Source organism: Echinops telfairi, unplaced genomic scaffold, assembly GCF_000313985.2.
Source record: "Echinops telfairi isolate 266 unplaced genomic scaffold, ASM31398v2 ScPeMD7_38;HRSCAF=143, whole genome shotgun sequence".
Taxonomy (NCBI): domain Eukaryota; kingdom Metazoa; phylum Chordata; class Mammalia; order Afrosoricida; family Tenrecidae; genus Echinops; species Echinops telfairi.
The window spans coordinates 783,065-804,512 of NW_022103936.1; the positions used below are offsets into that span (position 1 = coordinate 783,065).

Here is a 21,448-nt window from a genome sequence, read left to right on the forward strand (position 1 = left end):
AATCTGGAACATGTATGCTTTGAAAATTTTAAATTGATCCTAAAAATCATTAGTTGAAACAGCTATTTTATTTAAACAGCACGTATGAAATGATCTATATCATGTTCTTTTTTTTATGTTTGGACAGCAATTAGATCCACCTTTATAAAAGAATTCTTTTGCTCCAGTCGTACTCTTGAACTGCAAGAGAAAGAATGCACAACACTAGAATTCTTTTTTCTTCCTTTTGACATCCACGTGCGCTATTGTGTCATCATCTTGAGCAACGCAAAGGTGAGACCAGAATTGTGATCTGTGCTATTAGCATAAATTTTAATCGAATAACAAGGGTCACCTTGAAGGCAGCTGGAGGTCTTGAGACATTAGACCTAAAATTCTAGGGCAGATAAAGAAAAGCAACGAAAACCATATTTTTAGAACCCAAACTAGCCCTCTTTTATAGACAAATTTTCCTAAGACCCGTCAATTCACCATCAAGATGGTCTCCCTAAAATTCCTAATTTGTCACCTACAGTGGTTAATAGCTGGTGACAAATATTTACTGATCACCTACTATATCCCAGGCATTGTGTGGCTCTCCAGAAGTATAGATAATGTCAGTCTTTAAAGTTGCTAGGCAAGGAACTTATTCTGAAGGACAAACAAATGTGTGAAAATTCTAATTGACTTCCTGGAGAAAAGCCCCACGAGGAACAGATTGGAAGTGTGCCTATTGTGTCCCTTACGTGTGTGAAAAAATTACCACAAACATATTAGCTTAAAATAACACACACCTACTATGTTTATTTCTGTGGGTCAGGATTCTAGAAATGACTTAAATGGACCTTCTTGTTCAGGGGGCAAGTGTTCAGAGAACATTCACAGCAGGGTTTTCCTCAGAGGCCCCACTGAGGAATGATCTGCTTCTAGGCTTCTGAGGTTGTTGGAAGAATGCATTTTCTATGGTTGTGAGATTTATGGAGCTTCCATTTTCAAAGAAAGTTAAAAGACACTACGTGCAGCATGAAGGTTTCATAGCATTACCCTCTTCCAGACACTGCCATCCGTGGACCTAAGAAAGCAAATGATAGCCCCCAGGAGAGAGCTCAGGATTTATCAATGTGTTCCACATACTGAACCCATATGCAATGAAATAAGGGTTATTGAAAAGAGTACAGCCTGGGAAATTCACAGGGGCAGTTCTACCCTGTCCTTTATGCTCTCTATAAGTTAGCTTTGACTTGGTGACAGTGAGTTTAGTATTGGTTTTGGTTTAGTTCTGTAGACTCTAGTGCTGCTATGAGTTCTGGGGTTTGGGAGTTTTTATAGAGCCCTAATTAAATACTTGGCTGCTAACAAAAAGGCTGGTGCTTCCCACCCACCAAGCTCCTCTATTGGAGAAATATGCAGCGGTTTCCTCCTGTAAAAATTTACCGCTTTAGAAACCAAACGCGATAGAGTCACTTCTGTGATACCTGGTAGAGTCCCTTTGGATGGACTTGATAACAATGTGGATTTGCTTTGTTTGGCTTTTTGAAGAAAATATTTCTATAGGATCATTTGCACATGAAAATGTAGTTTAATAAATGCAAAGCAGTTGAATTTTGCCTTTAAAATGACCAATTAGTAGGAAAATGCTGTCTTATAGTGACATTATTACTTTTTCCATTAAATGATTTATTTTAACTGAAGTCTTACTCATCAAAGTTCATGAAAAATAGGAACTACATTGACCGATAGTTTGATCAAATGTGTCACAATTGCTTTCATATATTAATTTAAAATATAATCCTAAAAGTGTTAAGCTTAATTCTCAGCATAGTAAGTAAATTAAGTCTATGCTTTGAATTAAGGTATTGGTGATTAACATTTGCATCAATAAATGTGTGCCAATTAATCAAAACATAATCATACTTAAGTTGGCACCTCAATTTATTCAAACATGATATTTTATTGCATGTACTTTGTCCTGGTCAGAGATAATACTAAAATAAAACAACATTCATGAAATTACATTGCTGTCACATGAAGAATAACACTCTCAATCTTAAAGATTGCATTGAATTATAATTACTTATATGGGGAAGGACATCTCTTAATTTACATAGTCAATTATATTGCCAATTATATTGAAAATGCAATTGCACGCTTAAATAGATAATCAAATATCCAAGTCCACCTAGTGGTCTAAGGCACTTAGCTTCATGGCAATCCTATATGTATCTGAGTAGAATTGTGTTCCATAGGGACTACAGTGGTTGTCCTGGTGGTATAGTGGGTTACTTTGATGAGACTTTCTATTCCTGTAAAGCTTTACAGCTTCAGAAACCCACAGAGGCAGTTCTCTGACTTATAGGGTCGGTAAGAATCTACATGATGGCAGTGGTAATCTTTCTGAAGGTGATCACCAGGTCTTTTTTCCAAGGCATCTCCAAGGAACTTGAAACTTCAACTTTTGGCAACCTAGCACATTAACCATTCGTACCACACAGCAACTCTGCAAGAGGCCTTAAGTTCCTAAGATGGTATCTCATTTAATCACCACAGCACCCCATCCTAATTTTCCATCTTAAAGATAGAGTGATAAAACAAAATCGTTTATTATGTAAAATATATACAAAGATGGAGATAAGACTATAAGAAGTCTTCATGGGTGCCACCTATCCTGCTTCAACAATTATTAATACATGGCCAGATTTTTTTCATGTTTCTTTTAAAGCAAATCCCAATCATGATCTAATTTTAACTGTAAATACTTGTATGAAAGAAAGTTCTTTTCCTTGCTTATTTGATTATTTCAAACTAAATATTTCAAAGATACCTGTAGTAAGGAGCAACTGCAATCAAGATCTCCCTCGGATATTTTGAATCAACCCATTGAATGCAGAGTTTTCCCCACACAGCGGTAGATCTATATAGTATGCTTAACAACTCTCCACTCATTCAAAATCTAGGTTGCTTTATAAATGTAAAAGGCCTGGATGTCCTGTTAGTATGCTGATTCATCCCAGGAAACAATTTTGTTCTGCTTCTAATATTTAAAAAGATGGTTTTTTTAAATTAAAGTTTATCACAATTTTTCTGAGCTTTGAAAATTTAACATGATTATGTGGTTGTGCTTTTTAGATTGGTGAACTACTCTACATTGTTGAAGGACAAGGTTTGATGCCTTTGCCATCCAGGTTTTTCCCAGTGAATTGTCCGACTCCAATAGACTACAGTGAAACTCCAGAAGAAGGTAGAGTATAAGTTTATTTTATTTCACTTCTAACTCTAAAGGTTGGAACTACTTATCATATGATATCCTAACCAAATTCATTGCTAGCTTTTCCTGTATTTAATTCCATTTTAGAAGGCTCCGTTTTAACCTCATCCTATTAGCTTCCGTGTAATAGAGTACCACTTTATCAATTAAAGAAAAATGCGTATAGTAATTATTTTTTCAAAGCTTTCTTTTTAAATCTTGTGATAAATACTCAAATTTGACATGCAAAATATTTTCTAACAAAACTTTCCAGTTTTAAAATAATTTAGGTTTGACTATACACACTTTGCCAACTTTCTGGTTCCTTAACCACTGACCCATCAAGAAAGTAGCTTTAAGCAGAAGATTCTTAGTGGGTAGGGGGAGTGCCAGGTCTTGCCTAGCCTTGTATTAATGTCTTTCCATGTATCTTTCCATGTATCTCTACTTCTCCTGACTTCGGATCTTGGAATACAGCACGATATTGATTGACCTTTTTGAGCATGCTTATGATATGGCTCGGAGAGAACCATTTTTCTAGAATGCTTCCTAGAGAATAGCAACAAAATGGGCCTCTCCTAATTTCTAGAAATTTTTTTTGAGCCACTGGAATTAAATTACTACAAATATGTTGTTCGTTTGTATTTGCTTTGTTTATTAAAGGTCATAACTACAGTTTTACATTTCAGACTTCCCAGGTCCGTGTTGGGCAACAATATGGAAGGAAGGTGGCTAACTATCTCGAGGGCTTAAATGTTCATTTCTTTCACCAGTATTTTTGTTTTCTCTAGTGCATAGTAAGGAAGAACCAGTTTTGTATTTGAACTGCAATCCTTTTCAAGTTGTGGATACGGAGCTTAAATTGCCATTGGCTAATGAAGCCAGAGAAAAGGCTTTGGTTTTTGCCGCACAACAACAAATGTCAGAGCTTGAGTATGATCGAAGGACAATCACGGGCACTCTGCAGAGCAGCAGTGTTCGAGTGGCCGTCGCCATCCTGGGACTGACTATGATTGAGGTACATGTTTTAACAATACAGTTACCGATTAAGTAGCAAAAGCTCTATATAATTTTTGAAAGAAAGTGATTTGATATGACAAAATAATAATAATAATTTATAAATTATCAAGGGCTCATGAGGGAGAGGGGAGGGGGGAGGGGGGAAAAAGGAGGAGCTGATGCCAAGGGCTCAAGCAGAAAGCACATGTTGTGAGAATGACGATGGCAACAAATGTACAAATGTGCTTGATACAACGGATATATGTTTGGATTGTGATAAGAGTTGCATGAGCCCCCGTTAAAATGATTTAAAAAAAAAAAAAAAAGAAAGTGATTTTACATGAGTCATCTGCCCTCTATTGCTACCTCAATCATAGTGCTGGACTTTTCTTTTTTACTTTTTCCCTCCAGAACACATGGAAAAAGTATTTTTTTAACTTTATTGAATTGAAAAATGGAAGCCAAACTGTCTAGTGTGTGATTTTGTGTACTACAGTATACTATGGTCATTAAATAGTTTTCAGTTCTAGCTACACATTAGAATGACCTGCAGAACTGTTAAATAGGCCAATGTCCAACTCCCTCTCCAGAATAATTAAAACAGATCTCTTAAAGGAGTGGGCGTAGGTGAGGTCATATTTTAAAAGTTGTCCATCTTCTCCTGGAAAGAGCTTCTCTAGGTTCAGATTATTAGGCTGAGAACCCAGACTCTAACCTGTCTAACTGTGCATCTGTGGGTGGGTTACTCAAAACTTTAAGATTTGACTTTTACATTTGTAATATGGAGAAATTGGTCATCTTATAATAATTACGTGAGAATTATGTCAAGTTCTCAGCATATTATCTGATATATGTATATGCATATTACTGTTTCTGTTATCATTATGCCTATAGACTTTAGTATTACCATGTTGTTGTTCTTAGGTGCCTTTGAGTCAATTTGTACTCATAGCAACCCCATGTACAGTAGACAGAAACACCGCCCTGTCCTCATGCCTGTTCTCATGCTTGAGCCCATTGTTGAAGTCATTGTGTCAACCATCTTATCGAGGGACTTCCTCTTTTCTGCTGCCCCTCTACTTTACTAAGCATAATGCACTTTCCCATATAACCCACCCATATACACATATAAAGCACATGGCGCACAGTGGCATCTAAGGCTTGAAGGGTTGGGCCATTGGAAAAAAACAGTAATAATGTGCGTGTTATTTGCATTAAAATGTGGTAAAAAATATGGTCATTGTGATCTCTGTTTTATATAACCTTATGTTTGAAATGTGATACAATCTTTTATGTATAAAGTAACTAGAATGTTTTTTCTAAAATGTAAGCCTGCACACATAGCCTCCCTTCAAGCACACCCATCGTCTTTGTCCTTTTATAGGGCTGCCTTTCTTTAACTTTATCACTTCAAATCTCTTCAGAAATGCTATCAGATTCTGCTTTACAGATATACATAGGAAGGGGCTTTTAAAAGTCTGTGGACAAATGGGATTAAAAAAATTAACACATTGCCACCCACTCATGGTGATCCAATACAGGGTTTCCACACTGTAAATCTTCCCAGGAGCAGGCAGCTTCATCTTTCTCCAGTGGATGGGCTGGCTGGAGGTTTGAATGGCTGACCCTGCAATTGCCAGTCCAGCTTACCAGTACAACCTTTACCCAATAGTTCCACTAGGGCTCCCATGGAATTTTCCCAAGAACTTTTTGATGTCCCCTCATTTATCCTCCCCTACTAAACAAAAGGTCAACAAAAGCCATCTGTTCCCCTAAAGACTGCAGTCTATGAAACCCTATGGACTGTTCTACTCTGTACTTTAAAGTTGCCAATAGAACCAACTGTATGGCGCACAGCAACAAAACCCTCCATTAAGCATTTTCCAAAACCTCAGCTGTCTCCAATTTTCTCTGTAGCTAGCACTTACCACCTGGAAGAAAACTCACTATTTATTTACTTAGTTTATGTCTATATTAAGGAAATATGTGCAAAGTTATTTATTTAGTTAACTTCTACATCACCCCAAAGCAAACCCTTTGCACCCCCAGTCTGTTCTCACTTATAGTAACCCTAAAGAACCAAACAGAACATCTCCACAGGGTTGCTAAGGCTGTAATCTTTAGAGAAACTACCACATCTTTCTTGGTGATTTCTAACAACCGGTGACTGCTTCAACCACTGTACCTCAGGTGCCAAGGAGCCCTGGTGGCACAATGGGTTAAGCTTTGGACTGCTAACCCCAGGGTTCGGGTTAAAATCCACCAGCCTCCCTGCTAGATAAAGATGAGGCTGTCTGCTTTAGTAGAGATTTATGGTCTCAGATACCCTAGGGAACAGTGTCCTGTAAGGTTATAGTAAGTTGAAGTCAACTTGATAGCAGTGGGTTATCCAACTTTCCAGAATTAACTTTTTTTTTTAAGATGATCTAGGTTTTTATGTTCTAAATGGCTCCAAAAAAATCAAGGCCCAAGATTCTGAAGCTCTCCTGACTGACATGCTTCTCAGAAAGTTGAGGTTTCTCTTCAGCCATGATCAACATGCTTAGTCCTCCTCCAGGACAGTGACTTTGGGAAGGCTTATGTTCAACTCTCAGAATACTCTTATAATGCTGATTTTCAATCAGTGGCCATTTATTTCCATCTTTCAACAACCTCGATCTCTCTCATTTTACCTTTGAAAATCAATGCCTTCATTCTCAACAAATTACCAAGAGATTTTATTTAAAGGGGGAACTTTAGTGAGATGAATTTTATTCATGGACTATGAAAAATGTCCAGTTAAACAGTGACATCGGAGGGGATCTGCTAGGCCAATTAAATTCAAAGCAAGAGAGGTCAGGTCAAAAAGGTCTTGGCCACTGTTTTCCAGGATCCTCAAGGGGTAATCTTGATAGCTTTTCTTAGATGACATAAGGCTCTCATGGGGGGAAGTTTTAAGAAAATGAAAAACTGCATTGGTGAGAAAAAGTGCAGGAAAGTGGTGCCAAGGAATCTCCTCCTCCCCCCAACAATGTATCTGCTCCTTCGTTGAAATCAGCAAAGGCTGTCCTCAAAAAAATAAGTTGGGAAACTTTACCCCATTCATCTTACAGCTGTGATCTTGCCCCTTCAGGCTTCTCTTTTTCTCCAAACTCAAAGAACATTGAAAAGGAACAAAAATTGAGTCCCTCAAGGATGTCACTGTTTTGACTGGCCTTTTTTTCTTTTTAAGGCACTCTTAGAAGACTAAGGCAAGTGTATATCATTGAAAGGACTTGCTCTTGTGGCCATCCACTGAGCACAGAGCAAGTTTAGACATGCTTTATTTGACATAACGACCCCACCCCCTGCATGTTTGAACTGGAACCCTCATAACTGTCCTTTTGACTTATTCTTCTATATCTCTCTTCATTTCCCTTGGTTTTCTCCTTGGATTCCCATTACGCTTTCAGCGTGTATTACTGCATTGATCAAACTTTGATTTTTGCATTTCATTTTATATGGGCTGATTTCCCTCATCAGGTTGTGATTCTCTAGAAGTCTAAATAACTTTTAATCTTGTGTTTTTATCCACCCTCGATTCCTTGTTAGGCCCTCTGTCCTTGTTTGATTGCATGGAACATTTGCCTGAACAATGAGCAGCACTCTCAATCTGCCAGACTCTCCTTTGGTACTTTTATTTGCAGTGTCATTTTTAAGAAAGAATATTGAACTAGATTGTGTCTACTTTTTGCCTGGGTTTTTTGTAACCCGCGTTAGATGAATGATGGTTGAAAGAACAAAAAATATCAAAGCTGAATAAAAAGAGCTTTTGGAGATTTGTGAAGGGGTGACACGTAGCTGCTTTTATATAGTCACGGAATTATCATTAGCAAAAGAGAAGGAACTCACTCGATACTGCTACTAAGAACTAGAATTAATTGGTAGAAGTTAAGTAGAGCAAGTCTCAACTCTGAAAAGGAAACACTTCTTCAACACAGTTTACTAGTAGAACCGTTTGTTCTAGTGACAATGGATTCTTGAGCAACCATGTAAAGACCCAGGACCACTTGAAGCATCCCTTGGTAAATAATGACTCCATTGGTTCTATGAACCAGTTAATATCTCCTTTCTCCAATTAACTAATTTTGCCTAAAGAAATTAACAAATCTGATTCCTTCACCAGTTTGGACAATTATAAATAAATAAATATATATATATCGAAATACCTAATACGTACTATCATTTGTACTTTGGAATTGAATATTAAGAGAAGTATATCTTCATTTTACCTTCTGTTTATTTGCAGACTTGTATGCTGTTTAGTACCTCAAAGCTGAAGAAGCCGAAGTCGATTTTGTATACAGCAGAAGCTAGCCTTTCAGAATATTTCCATATCCCCAAGACAATCTCCATCCCTCAGATTTCAGAAAATCCAGATAAACTTAAAAAACTTAAGCCTTTAAGTAAAAAAGGTAATCAGTAATGTGTAGACTGCAAAATCTAGCAGTGTTTTAAGCTCTGGGAAATTAGCTCACAAGCTGTTCATAATATAATTGAAGTGATGGTTCAGCTACATGAATACTGATTATTGAATAATATTTTGCATTATATGTAATCATCATATCACAATGTAATAATCTAAATGATGTACTGAATTTGAATGCTAAGTGGCTGGACTGAAATTTCTAGACCTGTGTGCATTAAAGAGTAGCATTCTGATAGACAGTAAGGGTACTTTGAGAAAGGTGAGCTGTTGCTTTGGTAGTCTACTTGTTAACTTAGGTTGGCTGTAAAGGATGGGCTGGAGGTGGGTGGCGAGAACACTGATAAGAGGGCAATTTATCATATCTGAGTAATTTATCCTTGATCTAATCTAAAGTCTGTAATAGCTGATATTTTTCCTCTATTATTAGTTTGTTGTTGTCATGATCAAAAATGAATAAGCTAGATTTTGCAGGAATATCGATAAGTTACATGACTAAATATATAGTATAAGATGTATAAGACCTATAAGTACAAGATTGGTAGGAGCCCTAATGGTGTAGTGGTTATGTATTGGGCTGTGATCTGTATGGTCACCAGTTCAAAACTACCAACAGCTCCTCAGGAGACAGACAGGGCTTTCTACTCCCATAAACAGTTAATCTCAGAAATCCAAAGGGGCGGGGGGGTCCCTGTGAGTCAGCATTGACTTGATGGCAGTGAGTATAAGATGTATGCAATGTAATTATCTAATTTTAAATATTCACAATTTATTTTCTATATTCTTTTACTTTATTCCAACTTCTAGATAATAAGAATAAAATGTCTTCACTTAATGCTATACCTAGGATGTATAGGAACCCCAGTGTCGTGGATTCTTAAATTGTCTTTTTGTGAAATTCTGTTTTGTTAGCTTTTGTATTTGTAATTTGCCTATAGATTTATGTTAACTAAGTTGGAAACTGTGGTTACACATTGCAAATTATAGGATAGTCTATTCTCTTGACCTTCCTAGGAGAGCTGGCATTCCAAATTGAAATGCTAAGTGACCAAACTGGGAACAAAGATAAAAGAATTTGGTCTGCTCTAAGGCCTGCTATAGGTGCTCTGGTGGCTGTGTTGGGTGAGCAAGCACTGGACTGCTAACCCCAATAAAGTCACTGGTTCAGACCTATCAGCCACTCCAAGAGAGAAAGTTTAAGTTATTTGCTTCCATAAATATTTATAACTTCAGAAACCCTATACTGAGTCTCACAATGAGTAGGAACTGATGTGATTGCAGTGGATAGAAGGCAGTAGGGGTGCTGGGTCCTGTTGAAAAGTGGAGAGTGGTTGCCTTGCATGCAGGGCATGTCTACATGTTCTTGTCTACAGTGGTACGGATTGCAGTTTCCGTGTTGGTGTGGTGTGAGAGGGTGGAAGAAAGTGGGGCTTGGCCCAAATATCACAGACTTTCACTGTTCTTACCAAGTTTGGGTAGGATATATATATATTTTTTTTTTTTTGCTGCGTGGCCTTAGGACAATTTCAAGAGACTTAATTTTCTATAAACAATAATTTGTACACATTTATCAGAGAATAGATCTTTGGAGCTTATAATAGTGTCATGTTGGACGTGAATCCTTGCTTTTGGTGGAGACCCTTGGTTTTGGGAGATGTCCCTAAAGTTTGTTATCCTTAGGGTATAGGGTTTGAATGGCAAAATATCTGTTACTAATGTTCCTTGGATCATTGTTTCATTTTATCTTGTGCCTAGCACATTGCCTTTCTGGATAACTAGCCAGTTGGGTTTCCTGACAGTGGGCTTTGCTTTGAGAATAATTAATTACTATCCACCCAAATTTTACCCTTCAACAATACTATTTCTATAAAGAGAAAGAACTCTCTGGTGGACAAGTTGAAATGATCTATCAGTTGTTAGTGACTATGTGAACTCATTAGGTGTATATATTTTTCTTTTCTATTCATAACTTTCGGTCACATGTATTGTACATCAATCATTTCTACCCACCTAATTTCTGATTGAAACTAGAAGCATGACCTTCTCACCTTCTTTGATCAAGTTTTTTTCTGACACTGGAAAGCTTTGTCATACCATCACTTATGTTTTTATATTTGGGGTGAAAAACAACAATTGAAACCACAATTTTTATTTTATAAGTCCAATTGATTTTTATTTTATAAATCCAATTGGTATTTTCATGCAGGGAGACTGGAGAGGGATTTTAAGCATTATTCGGTTTAATCCAAGTAAATTTAACGATAGTAAGCTTTAGACACCAAGAAAGTAAATAGCAGTGAGCTTTAGAAATCAGGAAAGTTAGCAGAGAAGGTCATTGTAGAAAATGTCCTGGGTTTGCCTGTGCTTGCTATGGCATTTTATCTTTTTGGTGAGCAGGGTATATAAACACCTTTCCAATTTTTTAAAATAAAATTTGAAAATAGTGTCTGAAACATGGAGTTTTGTTTTGAAGCTTGCCTGTGGCCAATTATAGTACCCATTTGACCGCAGTGACTATTCACCAGTGACCCATCCATTATGCAGACATGTAATTAAAGCATAAGAAAAGCTTCACATAGCTTCCAACCAGAACTATGTCTGTGATTGTTCAGCATGCCTACATCTAACCATATTTCTCTTTTGCCATTAAATATGTATGTTTATTTGTTTTGAATTCTTAAATTGCTTCTGTCTTTATATTTAGTGTTTTAATAGATAACATGACAGATAGTGTAGGGGTAGCCAGCCCCCCACAACTAATCACAGGTTCAGTAGGCGCAATTGTATGGTTAAGATATATAAAGATTATATTAAAGTCATGGAGAATAGGGAAAGATGGGAGAGAGTAAAATAAAGAAGTCAGACACATTTCATGGTAGCATGCTCACCTCAGCTTCTCTTGGTGGGACACGTGGAGGTGGGAGACGAATGGGCAGGAGAAAGCTCTCATGAGGATTTATTTCTAACGAAAGCTTCTTTGGGGCCATGCAAGTCCTCTGATTACAGACAACGACCTACGTCACGGGAAGGGCAATACAAGCAATAGGAGGGGCATGACCTAGCGGTGTACACACAATAGTAAAGGGAGGGAGTAGGGGTACATATGTGGCAAGATGGGTGGACCCTAGACTCAATATAGTAGCCTAACCTTAGTTATCCTTGAGTGGTACCACGCTTGCCTTTGGGCACTTCTTCAGGGGAACAATATCAGAAGGGAGTGGGCCCTACTTAGGGTGAGTCAGACTATACAGTCTTGTTGCTCTAGATACCCTTAAGGAGAATAACCCCTGACGTACTTTTAATGACCTCCTAGTGTACAGGCATTTACCATGTGTAGCAAGCAGCATCTTGGATTTGGCATATATTTAGGGGAGACAACTTGGGAGAAATCTTTCTGTTTCCCACAAGATAGAGTGGTAACAGTATGATGGAAGGGAGTAATCCACTTATCCTTCCTGGGAGAACACTCCTGACTCTCTCTGGGATATGGAGGGTTTCTTGAGGTTCCCCTACCCATGTTGTACATCACAAAGAAGCATAAATGTTATCTAACCTAAAGGAACGGGGGAACTCCTAACGGAGAGAAGAGCGGATGAGGTTGGTTTAATTGGTTAGTGAGAGAACTGACTCTTAAAAATCTTAAAACAAGGAATACTTCTAAAAATTTCTTGGTCTGGCCACTGATATTTTCATTTAGGGAAACTCTCAGCCTCTTTTAATTTCTTCTTTTTTAATTTAAATTTTATATTATTAGGGGCTATTACAGCTCTTATCACAATCCATACATATATCCACTGTGTCAAACACATCTGTAGATATGTTGTCATCATCTTTTTCAAAACATTTTCTTTCTACTTGAGCCCCAGGCATCAGTTTCTCATTTTACCCCGCCCTCCTCCCCCCTTTGCCCCCTTGATAAATTATAAATTTTTTCCATGTCTTACACCGACTGCTTTCTCATTTCACCCACTTTTCTGTTGTCCGTCCCCCTGGGATGGGGGCCATACGTCGATCATTGTGATTGGTACCCCCTACCCTTACCCTCCTAGTATCGCTGCTCCCCCTATTGGTCCTGAGGGGTTTATCTGTTCTGGATTCCCTGTGTTGCGAGCTCTTATTTGTACCAGTATACATGTTCTGGTCTAGTCAGATTTGTAAGATAGAATTGGGGTCATGGTAGCGGGGCCGGGGGACGCATTAGAAAACTAGAGGAAGGTTATGTGCTTCATCAGTGCTATACTGCACCCTGACTGGCTCTTCTCTTCCTTGTGGCCATTTTGACAGCGGGTGTCCAATTGACTACTGATAGGTTTTGGGTCTCCACTCTGGCCCACACCCTCATTACCTCACCTACACATATTATTCTCTGATGTTCCATTAGGGATGAGGTGTGGAGTCATTGTGGTTTTGGTTAGCGTCCCCATAATGGCTAATAATTTTGAGGATCTTTTCAGGTTCCTGATAGTCATTTGAATATCCTCTTTGGTGAAATATTTTCTGCCCATTTTTAATTCAGTTATTTGTTTTATTGCTATTAAGTTGGAGAAGTATTTTTTTTATTTAGGATATTAAGCCCTTATTGGCTATAAACTCAAATCATACTACCTTCAAGTTTATTCCCATTCATAGGGATGTTATTTAGGATTTCTGATGCTGTAAATCTTTACAGGAGTAGAAAGCCTCTCGTTCTGCTATGGAACAGATGGTAGTTCAAATTACTGAAACTTGCACTTTGCAGCCTAATAACTAACTCACTATGCTACCAGGGATCCTACGTTCCTTATAGATTCTTTACTGTTATGAATTTAACAGATATATTTTTCAGTTCCATAAATGGCTCAATTTTCCTTTTACTATTTTATATCTGTGGACAAAGCCTGCTTTAATAGTGAGCTTTAAAAAGTTTTTTATTCATTCTATTAGGTGTTCAACAGTGAACATATGTTCTGTCATATTACATTTGGGAAGGTACTTAATCAGAAATTGTATAAGTCCTTTTACCCTAGTTTAGTCCTGGAGAACATGAATTGGCTTGCTTGCTAATAACTCATTCAAGCTAATTTGTACTCTCAGTAAATCAGTCTACAGGAACTTAAAAATCAGCTCTGCTCAGAACAGATTTTATTTTAAATACAAGACAATTAAAGCAACTTTGTGGTGTGCAGAATTGAAAATGCAAAACAAAAAGTTAATTTCATGTCTATAATTCCTTGCTTCCCTTCCCTATGGAGGAGTTCATTAGAAAGGAAAACCTTCCATTTCTTTCCTTTGGAAACTTTGTCTCCTTAAACAATTTTAGATATGAAAAAGACAACTTCTTACTTAGCATGCTGACAAGTTAGTTCTTGATAAGCCCTCGCAATTTTTCAGTCAATGATCCATGAAGACATAGAGAAACTCAAACAATTCAACAGTGATGGAAATAAAAGTGAGTAGCCAGCCATAAACCCTAGGAGGAATTCCTACTCATTACTGAACTGATGTGACTAGACTGATAGCCAACAACTAGTAGTTCATATTAGCTCATATCTAACAAAATATAATTTAGGGTATTAAAAAAACATTTATATACATGGCTATATAAATTATTTATTTATAAACCATATGTAGCCACAGTGTACATTTAAAAAGTTGACGTATCTATCTAGGCATATTTCTGGGCTCTGTATTCAAATGCAATAAAGTTCCTACCTCTAATTATATTCTATATTAATTACTACAGTTCACTTAGCCAAAATAAATGAATACATAAATCCCACTGCTGTCAAATCTATCCTGACTTATACTGATTCCAATCCAAAAAAAACCAAAAACAAACTCACTGCCATTGAGTCAAGTACAAAGTAAAATCACCACAGGGCTTCCAAACCAGGAGTTTAACAGGGAGGAACCCTGGTGGTATAATGGCTAGGCACTGGGCCTCTAACAGCAAGGTGAGCAGTTTGAAATCACCAACAGCTCCTTGGGAAAAAGACAAAGCTTTCTAATCCCGTGTAAAGAGTTAGAGTCATAGAAACCCACAGAGGCAGTTTTTACCCTGCCCTATAGGATCTGTATGGGTCAGAATTGACTTGATGTCCGTGAGTTTGGTATTGGTTTTGGAGAAAAATTAGTAAAGAATGGAAGCCTTTGTTCTGTTTTTAATCAGAATTGCTTTAGTTGTTCTGGAGTGTTTGTTTTTCTGCAGACATTTATAGTCCATTTGATTTATAAAATTTAAAAAACAACAGCACATCTGGTTGTAATTTTGATTGAGAAATGCTGACTTGTGAAGAGTTTGCATTCTTTCAATATGTGAGTCTTTCTATTCATGACTATGGTAACACTTTTTGTCATTTGGATATGTTTTAGGTCCTTCAAAAGCTTTTCATATTTTGGACATAAATAGAATCATGAATATACTAAATATATTACTAGGTGCTTATAGAATAGAAGAAAGTTTGATATAAAGTATACGCTACCATTTAATTACATTCTAATTGTGCTAACATATAGAAAAGTTGAGAATGTTCACATATAATAGTATTTCCGCCATGCTACTAAATAAAGGATCTTGTCAAGTCTAATCAATCAAAGCTATAATGAAGATAGTCTGTGATTTGGTCTTCAAACAATGTGTTTTTACTTCCTTTCTAATTCTTATGCCTTTTAATATTTATTTTACTGTATTACCTGAGACATTTCATACATTTTTAGTAGGATCAGTAAAAAAATCAGAAAATTATGAACTTCAGCGAAAACAAGGTGTTATTTAAAAAGAAAGTACCAGCATAGATAACAAAAGAGCAGTAAATGATCTAACCAGTTGAGACAAGTGTTAATTCGACCCACCTCACTTGGCTACTTGTATTTATTAACCCTGAATAACATTATTCTTTCTGGTGGCAAACTACAAATTATTTTGACTCTTAGGGAGAGAGCCCATCCTTAATTCCTATGAAAATCGAGATTGTAATGGTTACCAAGTATTCCATGCCATCTCATTTCTCAGCTCCTTTGTAACCAGGTAGAAAGTTAAGTGGCTGTTTCTGGTCAATTATATGTAATGTGTTTCACTTCTGAGCCAAGCAATGAAAAGCCTTTGAGCAATCTTCCAGCCACTTCTCTTTCTCTGCCCTCTCAACCAAAACATGGTTTTGATGATGCAGCTTCAAGATAGTGGCATCTTGTACAGTCTGGGGTCCCAAGTGATTTTTAAAAAATTTTTTAGAAAAGGTCATCGTTTTACCAATGCTAGCCAAATATTGTGATTGAGAAATAAACGTGTCTATCAACCCCTGGAAAATTGGGGAGGTGTCTTACATAGTAGAAAGTAGTCTATTATAACTAGTACAGAAATATTAATACTACCTTACCAAAACTAATTATAGAGTTTATGTTGTTAAAAAACAAACCTTTTTCTTTTTGCTGTATTTTTTTGTTAGGTGCTTATGGGTATGTTTCAGTTCCGTTCCAATTTGCTCCAGTTACTCCTGGACGCTTTCCTTGTAAAATTTCGTTGACATCAAGGCAGGATATTCGTGTCTATTATGTTGAAGGTATAGTGAACGATAGCAAAGCAGAAGCCAAATTTGAGTTTGATACACCAGCATTTGAACCCATTACTCAGAAAATTCCGGTGGTAAGTGCACATTGCTTATTCGTGGTGCATTCTCTTCATCCCCATTAGTACTGTCTGAATTAAAGTGCTATAAATCCTTCATCTTGAACTATTACAGATTTCTAATTGTGTTATCTGCTGCCAATTGATTCTCTAATTTGATGGTAGAGTTTGATTCCTGATTATAAATCATGTTAATCTACTCACCTGATTGATTACTTCAGTTAGATTTCTTGGCCCAAAACATTAACGCTAACCTTACACCCACCAGCATTCTCCTACTCAAGAGGCATACCCTTCTGGGTCCACCAAGCAGAGTTATGGGTTCTCAGATCATTCGACTCCGAAATCTCTTCTGATCTTTTCCCTTGTTTAAGATGGGATCATAGGCAATGAGAACAATGCTTGGCTGTGGCTTGGCTACTTGCTAGTCAAAAATGACAACATAGCATGGGAAAACCCAACATCATTCGAAGAAACTTAGGATTCTTTAGGGTGTAAAACTATTTGTTCTTACTTTGTTGTCATTTGAATTAAGGCCATGACAAAGTTAACCAACAGCATAGAAAGTTGTTCTGACCAGATATGGTATCTTGGCTATTTGAATTGTGTATCCAGGCAGAACACCTTACATGACCTCTGATTAGGAATAGAATGATCACTTGAAGACCTTTTTTTTTTTTCATTTTAGCGGTAAGCCGTTGGACAATGATCCTATGCCATTGATAGGGTAGACCGTCATCCTTTTGCTTTATGTTCAAGTTATTGATAGTCCTCCTCAGCAAATTAAATGGCGATTCTCAAGAAGTATACTAGAAATCGGTAATCATATTAAATGTAGCAAGAATTAATATGTCATTCACCTTCTATAAGATGATTTTCTATTATCTCTTCTCACACTTTAGAGCAATAATACAAGCAAAGAATGGAAATGTATGGTTACCATAGAAGGAGAAGGGTTTCAAGGACATCCTGTTGTTCATGTCCCACCAGAGGAAACTATTCAGTATATTCTCACATTCAGTCCTATTGTGGAAGGTGAAGTTAAGGTATGAGCACAGCGATACCGTTAGCATGTTAGTAGACCAGTGTATGACATTAGCTTGTGGTTATTTGGTGATAATTTTTTGCAGTTAAATTTTCCATGAATTTAATAATTAGTGTTTATTCTGTACTTGAAATTGAATGTGTTAACTTCAGGGATAAAAATTCTGGATGTCATAATGCCATTGGCTGCCAATAACTATATCCAGCTTATTTTGTACACAACATGTGGAAAAATAATACAATCATTGCTCTTTTTGTTCTAGTTATTTAAGAACTTGATATCAGAAAATGTTTTCTTGAAAGATATATTTGTTTGCCATAAAAGCAAACAAACAATTGTGATGTATGTGAATTTCCATATTCATTCCTTTAGAGACATTAAAGAGAAAAAGTATAATTTCACCACAATTTATTGATTTAATAAAAGCATTTATACATGAACTGGAAAAGTCAATGGCTTACACTTTCTTGCAAGCTCGTTTTATTAACCAGATTCAAGAGTAATAGTATAGGAGAGATTTTGGGGCATCCAATTACAGACTTCCAAGAGCTGAAATCTGTCTACTTTATCACAGGGAAAGCTTATCCTTCAAAATGAGATCGATGGTATGAAGCATGTCTTTGAACTAAGAGGGATTGGACGGAAACCTCGGGCTGTAGAGAAAGTCATTGTAGAATGCCAAGTAGGGGAAATAGTTAATAAAACTATAATGGTGACCAACTACACAAGAAATCCTATATCATATAAGGTATGTTTTGTTTTGTTTTCCTTTAGTATCAAAGGGGTTTCAGGAGTATGTTGAATTATTTTTTTTTGAGTATGTTGAATTATATGAAATTCTATATACTTGTAAATTTTCTTACCTACGGGTAACAGTATCACTGGTTACTAGAAATACTAGAGCCAAACACTCTGTTAGAAAGCAATGCAATTTTTAAAAATTTGCATTGAAGGAATAGTTGAATTTCATAAAGTGAAACACGACAGCACCCTGAAAGAAAAGGCGAGGTGGTTCCACCATGTAGGAGAAAGAGCCAGTGTTTATTTGGTAAAAGAGAACAAGGAAACTGGTTTCACTTGAGAGAGAAGTACAGGGCAAAGGAGAAGATTTTACAAAGAGATGACAAATTGCATACTTTCTTAACAATTTTTACCTATATATTAATTTCCTTAACACCTGATCTGACATTTCTAAAGTCCTCTGTGAACATTTTGATATGAGGGGCTTGTGATTGAACGTCAACCAAGTCCGTTGTAACTGAAAGTTCTTGAAATGTAAGGTGATTCATTTGATTAACTTACTACCATCAAACTGTTGCCAGCTCTTAGTGACCCTATGGTTAAAGAACAACTCTTATCCAACCTTCTGAAATGAAATGTAAACTTGCTTACCTGGCCAAGTGAAACTGAGGATTTCTCACATGAATTGACTTGGTGTAATTCAAGAAGCAGTTAAGATACTGAGTGTAACAAATGCTAAACAATTCTTTACCTAGGTAACAGATTTTGAATCTTGTCTTCTCTGTTGTTGTCCCAGTAACACCTTGACAAGGAAAACGCTTTCCTGAATTTCTTTAGAAAGTTAGAAATGAAAATCTGAATTTAAATTGGAGTTTTTATTTAGGTCTAAAATCACTTTTTTTAAAATCATTTTATTAGGGGCTCATACAACTCTTATCACAATCCATACACACATCAATTATGTAAAGCGCATTTATACATTCATTGCCCTCATAATTCTCAAAACATTTCCTCTCCACTTAAATCCCTGGCATTAGGTCCTCATTTTCCCCTCCCTCCCCGCTCCCGCTTCCCTCATGAGCCCTTGATAGTTTATAAATTGTTATTTTGTCATATCTTGCCCTGTCCGATGTCTCTCTTCACCCACTTTTCTGTTGTCCGTCCCCCAGGGAGGAGGTCACATATAGTTCCTTGTAATCGGTTCCCTCTTTCCTACCCACTCTCCCTTTACTCTCCCTGTTTCGTCACTCACACCACTGGACCTGTAGGGCTCATCCGCCCTGGATTCCCTGGATTTTCAGTTCCTATCTGTACTAGTGCTTATCCTCTGGTCTAGCCAGACTTGCAAGGTTGAATTCTAAAATCACTTTCTTCAGCTATTCTAGCACCTTGAATTTTCTAAGGTTCACCATCACATCACGTAAAGTCATGTCTACAATTCTGTTTACTAATCCAACAGCTATTATCCTTCATTTTAATTATAAATTTACTTAATACCAAGCGAGTTCTATATCGAAGTATTAGTATAAAAATCATAAAGCACTTTAAGTTTCACGTATTTGTATCATGTAATTTTCATATCTACTATTATTGATGTTAAGTGCCATCTAGTTGTCTCTGACTCATAGCAACCCTGAATAACAATAGTGAAATACTACTAGGGCCCTGTCCCATCCTTCTCTTCATCGCTGCTATGAGCCCATAGTTGCAACCACTATGTTAGTCCATCTAGTTGAAGGTCTTCCTCTTTTATATTGATTTTATACCCTTCCGCAGGGATTGGTCCCTTTTGATAACATGTTCAAATCCAGGAGACAGCTCATCTTCACTTTGAAAGAGCATTCTGGCTGTATTCTTTCCAAGCTAGATTGGTTTGCATTCTGGCAACTATCTTATATTTAATATTATTCAGCAACATCATAATTTCAATTCAGTTCTTCTTCTGCCTTCTTTATTCATTGTCCAACTTTTGAATGTACAATATATGAGGTGATTTAAACAATAAAATGTCAAGAGCCAGTAGTATCATTCACTAATGTGAGTAATACTGGAAAGTGTTAAGATTTATACTTAAAAGCATCTTTATGAATTTTTTTGCTTGGCACTTCTTTCCCTTTGTGTTAGTCCAGTTGATTAGAGAAACAAATCCAGAGACACTCATGTGTGTAAGAGAGAACTTTATATCAAAGAGCAATTCTACATTGAGAAAACATCCCAGCACAGTCCAGATCAAGTCCAGTGATACCCCATATGTCAATACTAGTCCAGAAATTCCTCTTTTGACTCACAAAGCCATGCAATGATGCAGACGGCAGGAAGATCACAAGTCAGTGGGTGGAAAGTCTTGTGGATACAGTGGTGGTGGAATCATCTCCGCACTGGCATAGGTCTCTATGTGGCTTCCCCAGTTCCAGGGCTCTGGTTGCATCAATGTAGCTCCATGTGGCTTTTAAGCAGGAAGATGAAGCAGCGTGTATCTCCCGCCTCCAGGGAGGTATACAGGAGTTCACAGAATCCTCAGGAGAAAGCCATGCCCACACAGAGACCTCATTGGCAATGACCTGATTGACAGGCTAGACTCCATCCCTTCACAAGTTGACAGATTATGTAACTACCACACTCTTTAAGTCAATCCTTGTTTTTTAAAAATTGTCATCACACTTCCTGCCTCCATCTTAATCTGAAATATTTGTGTGTGCAATGGATTACTTTAACAAAGCTTAATATCTGCCCATCATAGGTGCTTGAATACAATTTTTAGGGAGAATCAAAGCTATTTGGAAGGTTGCTGGACTTTCCCTCTTTAAAAATTTCTTTTTGGAGAAATATGAGCTAAAATATTATTTTCTTTCTAGAAGAAAAATAGAGTGCATATTCTTAAGACCACTTTCACTTCAAAGACATTTCTTTGCCTTTTGAATCAAATCCACACCCTCAAAAGTTGTTTACAGTGTCTTTCAATAACTTGCTCTGGCTTAATTCTTCAGTTTCACCTCTTGCCACCCCTGAGCCCAGGAACATTTAAGTTTTGTATAAAGTATTAGATTTCCTTTTCCGTTCGGCTGGACTTCTCTGAAATAAGTTTTGGCGTCTATCTCTCTGCATCTTTCTAACTCTTATTTATCTTCGAAGGCAAGAGTTAGAGGCCACTTTTTCTAAGACTACACCTCTATTGCCATAAACCTGGAGAAAACATCTTCTTGTGCTTTTTCATAGCTAGCATAACTCATGGTGTTTAATACATAGTAGTTTTTCAAGGAAAAGTTTTTGAATGAAAAGATAAAAAACATAATATGTGACATGTTAAAAGACTGAAAGAGGGAAATGAAATGGCTGCTTGAATGTGCCATAAATGAGGAGAAAATAAAACTTTACCGCCCCCTTGCATACCGT

The 21,448-nt window shown here is 37.0% G+C and overlaps 1 protein-coding gene across 1 annotated transcript in view; it reads left to right on the forward strand.

The window, feature by feature from the left end:
- Window positions 1-21,448, forward strand: part of CFAP47 (cilia and flagella associated protein 47) — a 223,362-nt gene that overhangs the window by 131,122 nt on the left and 70,792 nt on the right. The window contains exons 43-49 of the mRNA XM_013008474.1: window positions 128-273; window positions 3,106-3,217; window positions 4,015-4,241; window positions 8,490-8,646; window positions 16,091-16,287; window positions 17,172-17,315; window positions 17,889-18,062. Of these exons, the coding sequence (XP_012863928.1) occupies window positions 128-273; window positions 3,106-3,217; window positions 4,015-4,241; window positions 8,490-8,646; window positions 16,091-16,287; window positions 17,172-17,315; window positions 17,889-18,062 (1,157 nt within the window). The remainder of the gene's footprint in view (window positions 1-127; window positions 274-3,105; window positions 3,218-4,014; window positions 4,242-8,489; window positions 8,647-16,090; window positions 16,288-17,171; window positions 17,316-17,888; window positions 18,063-21,448) is intronic.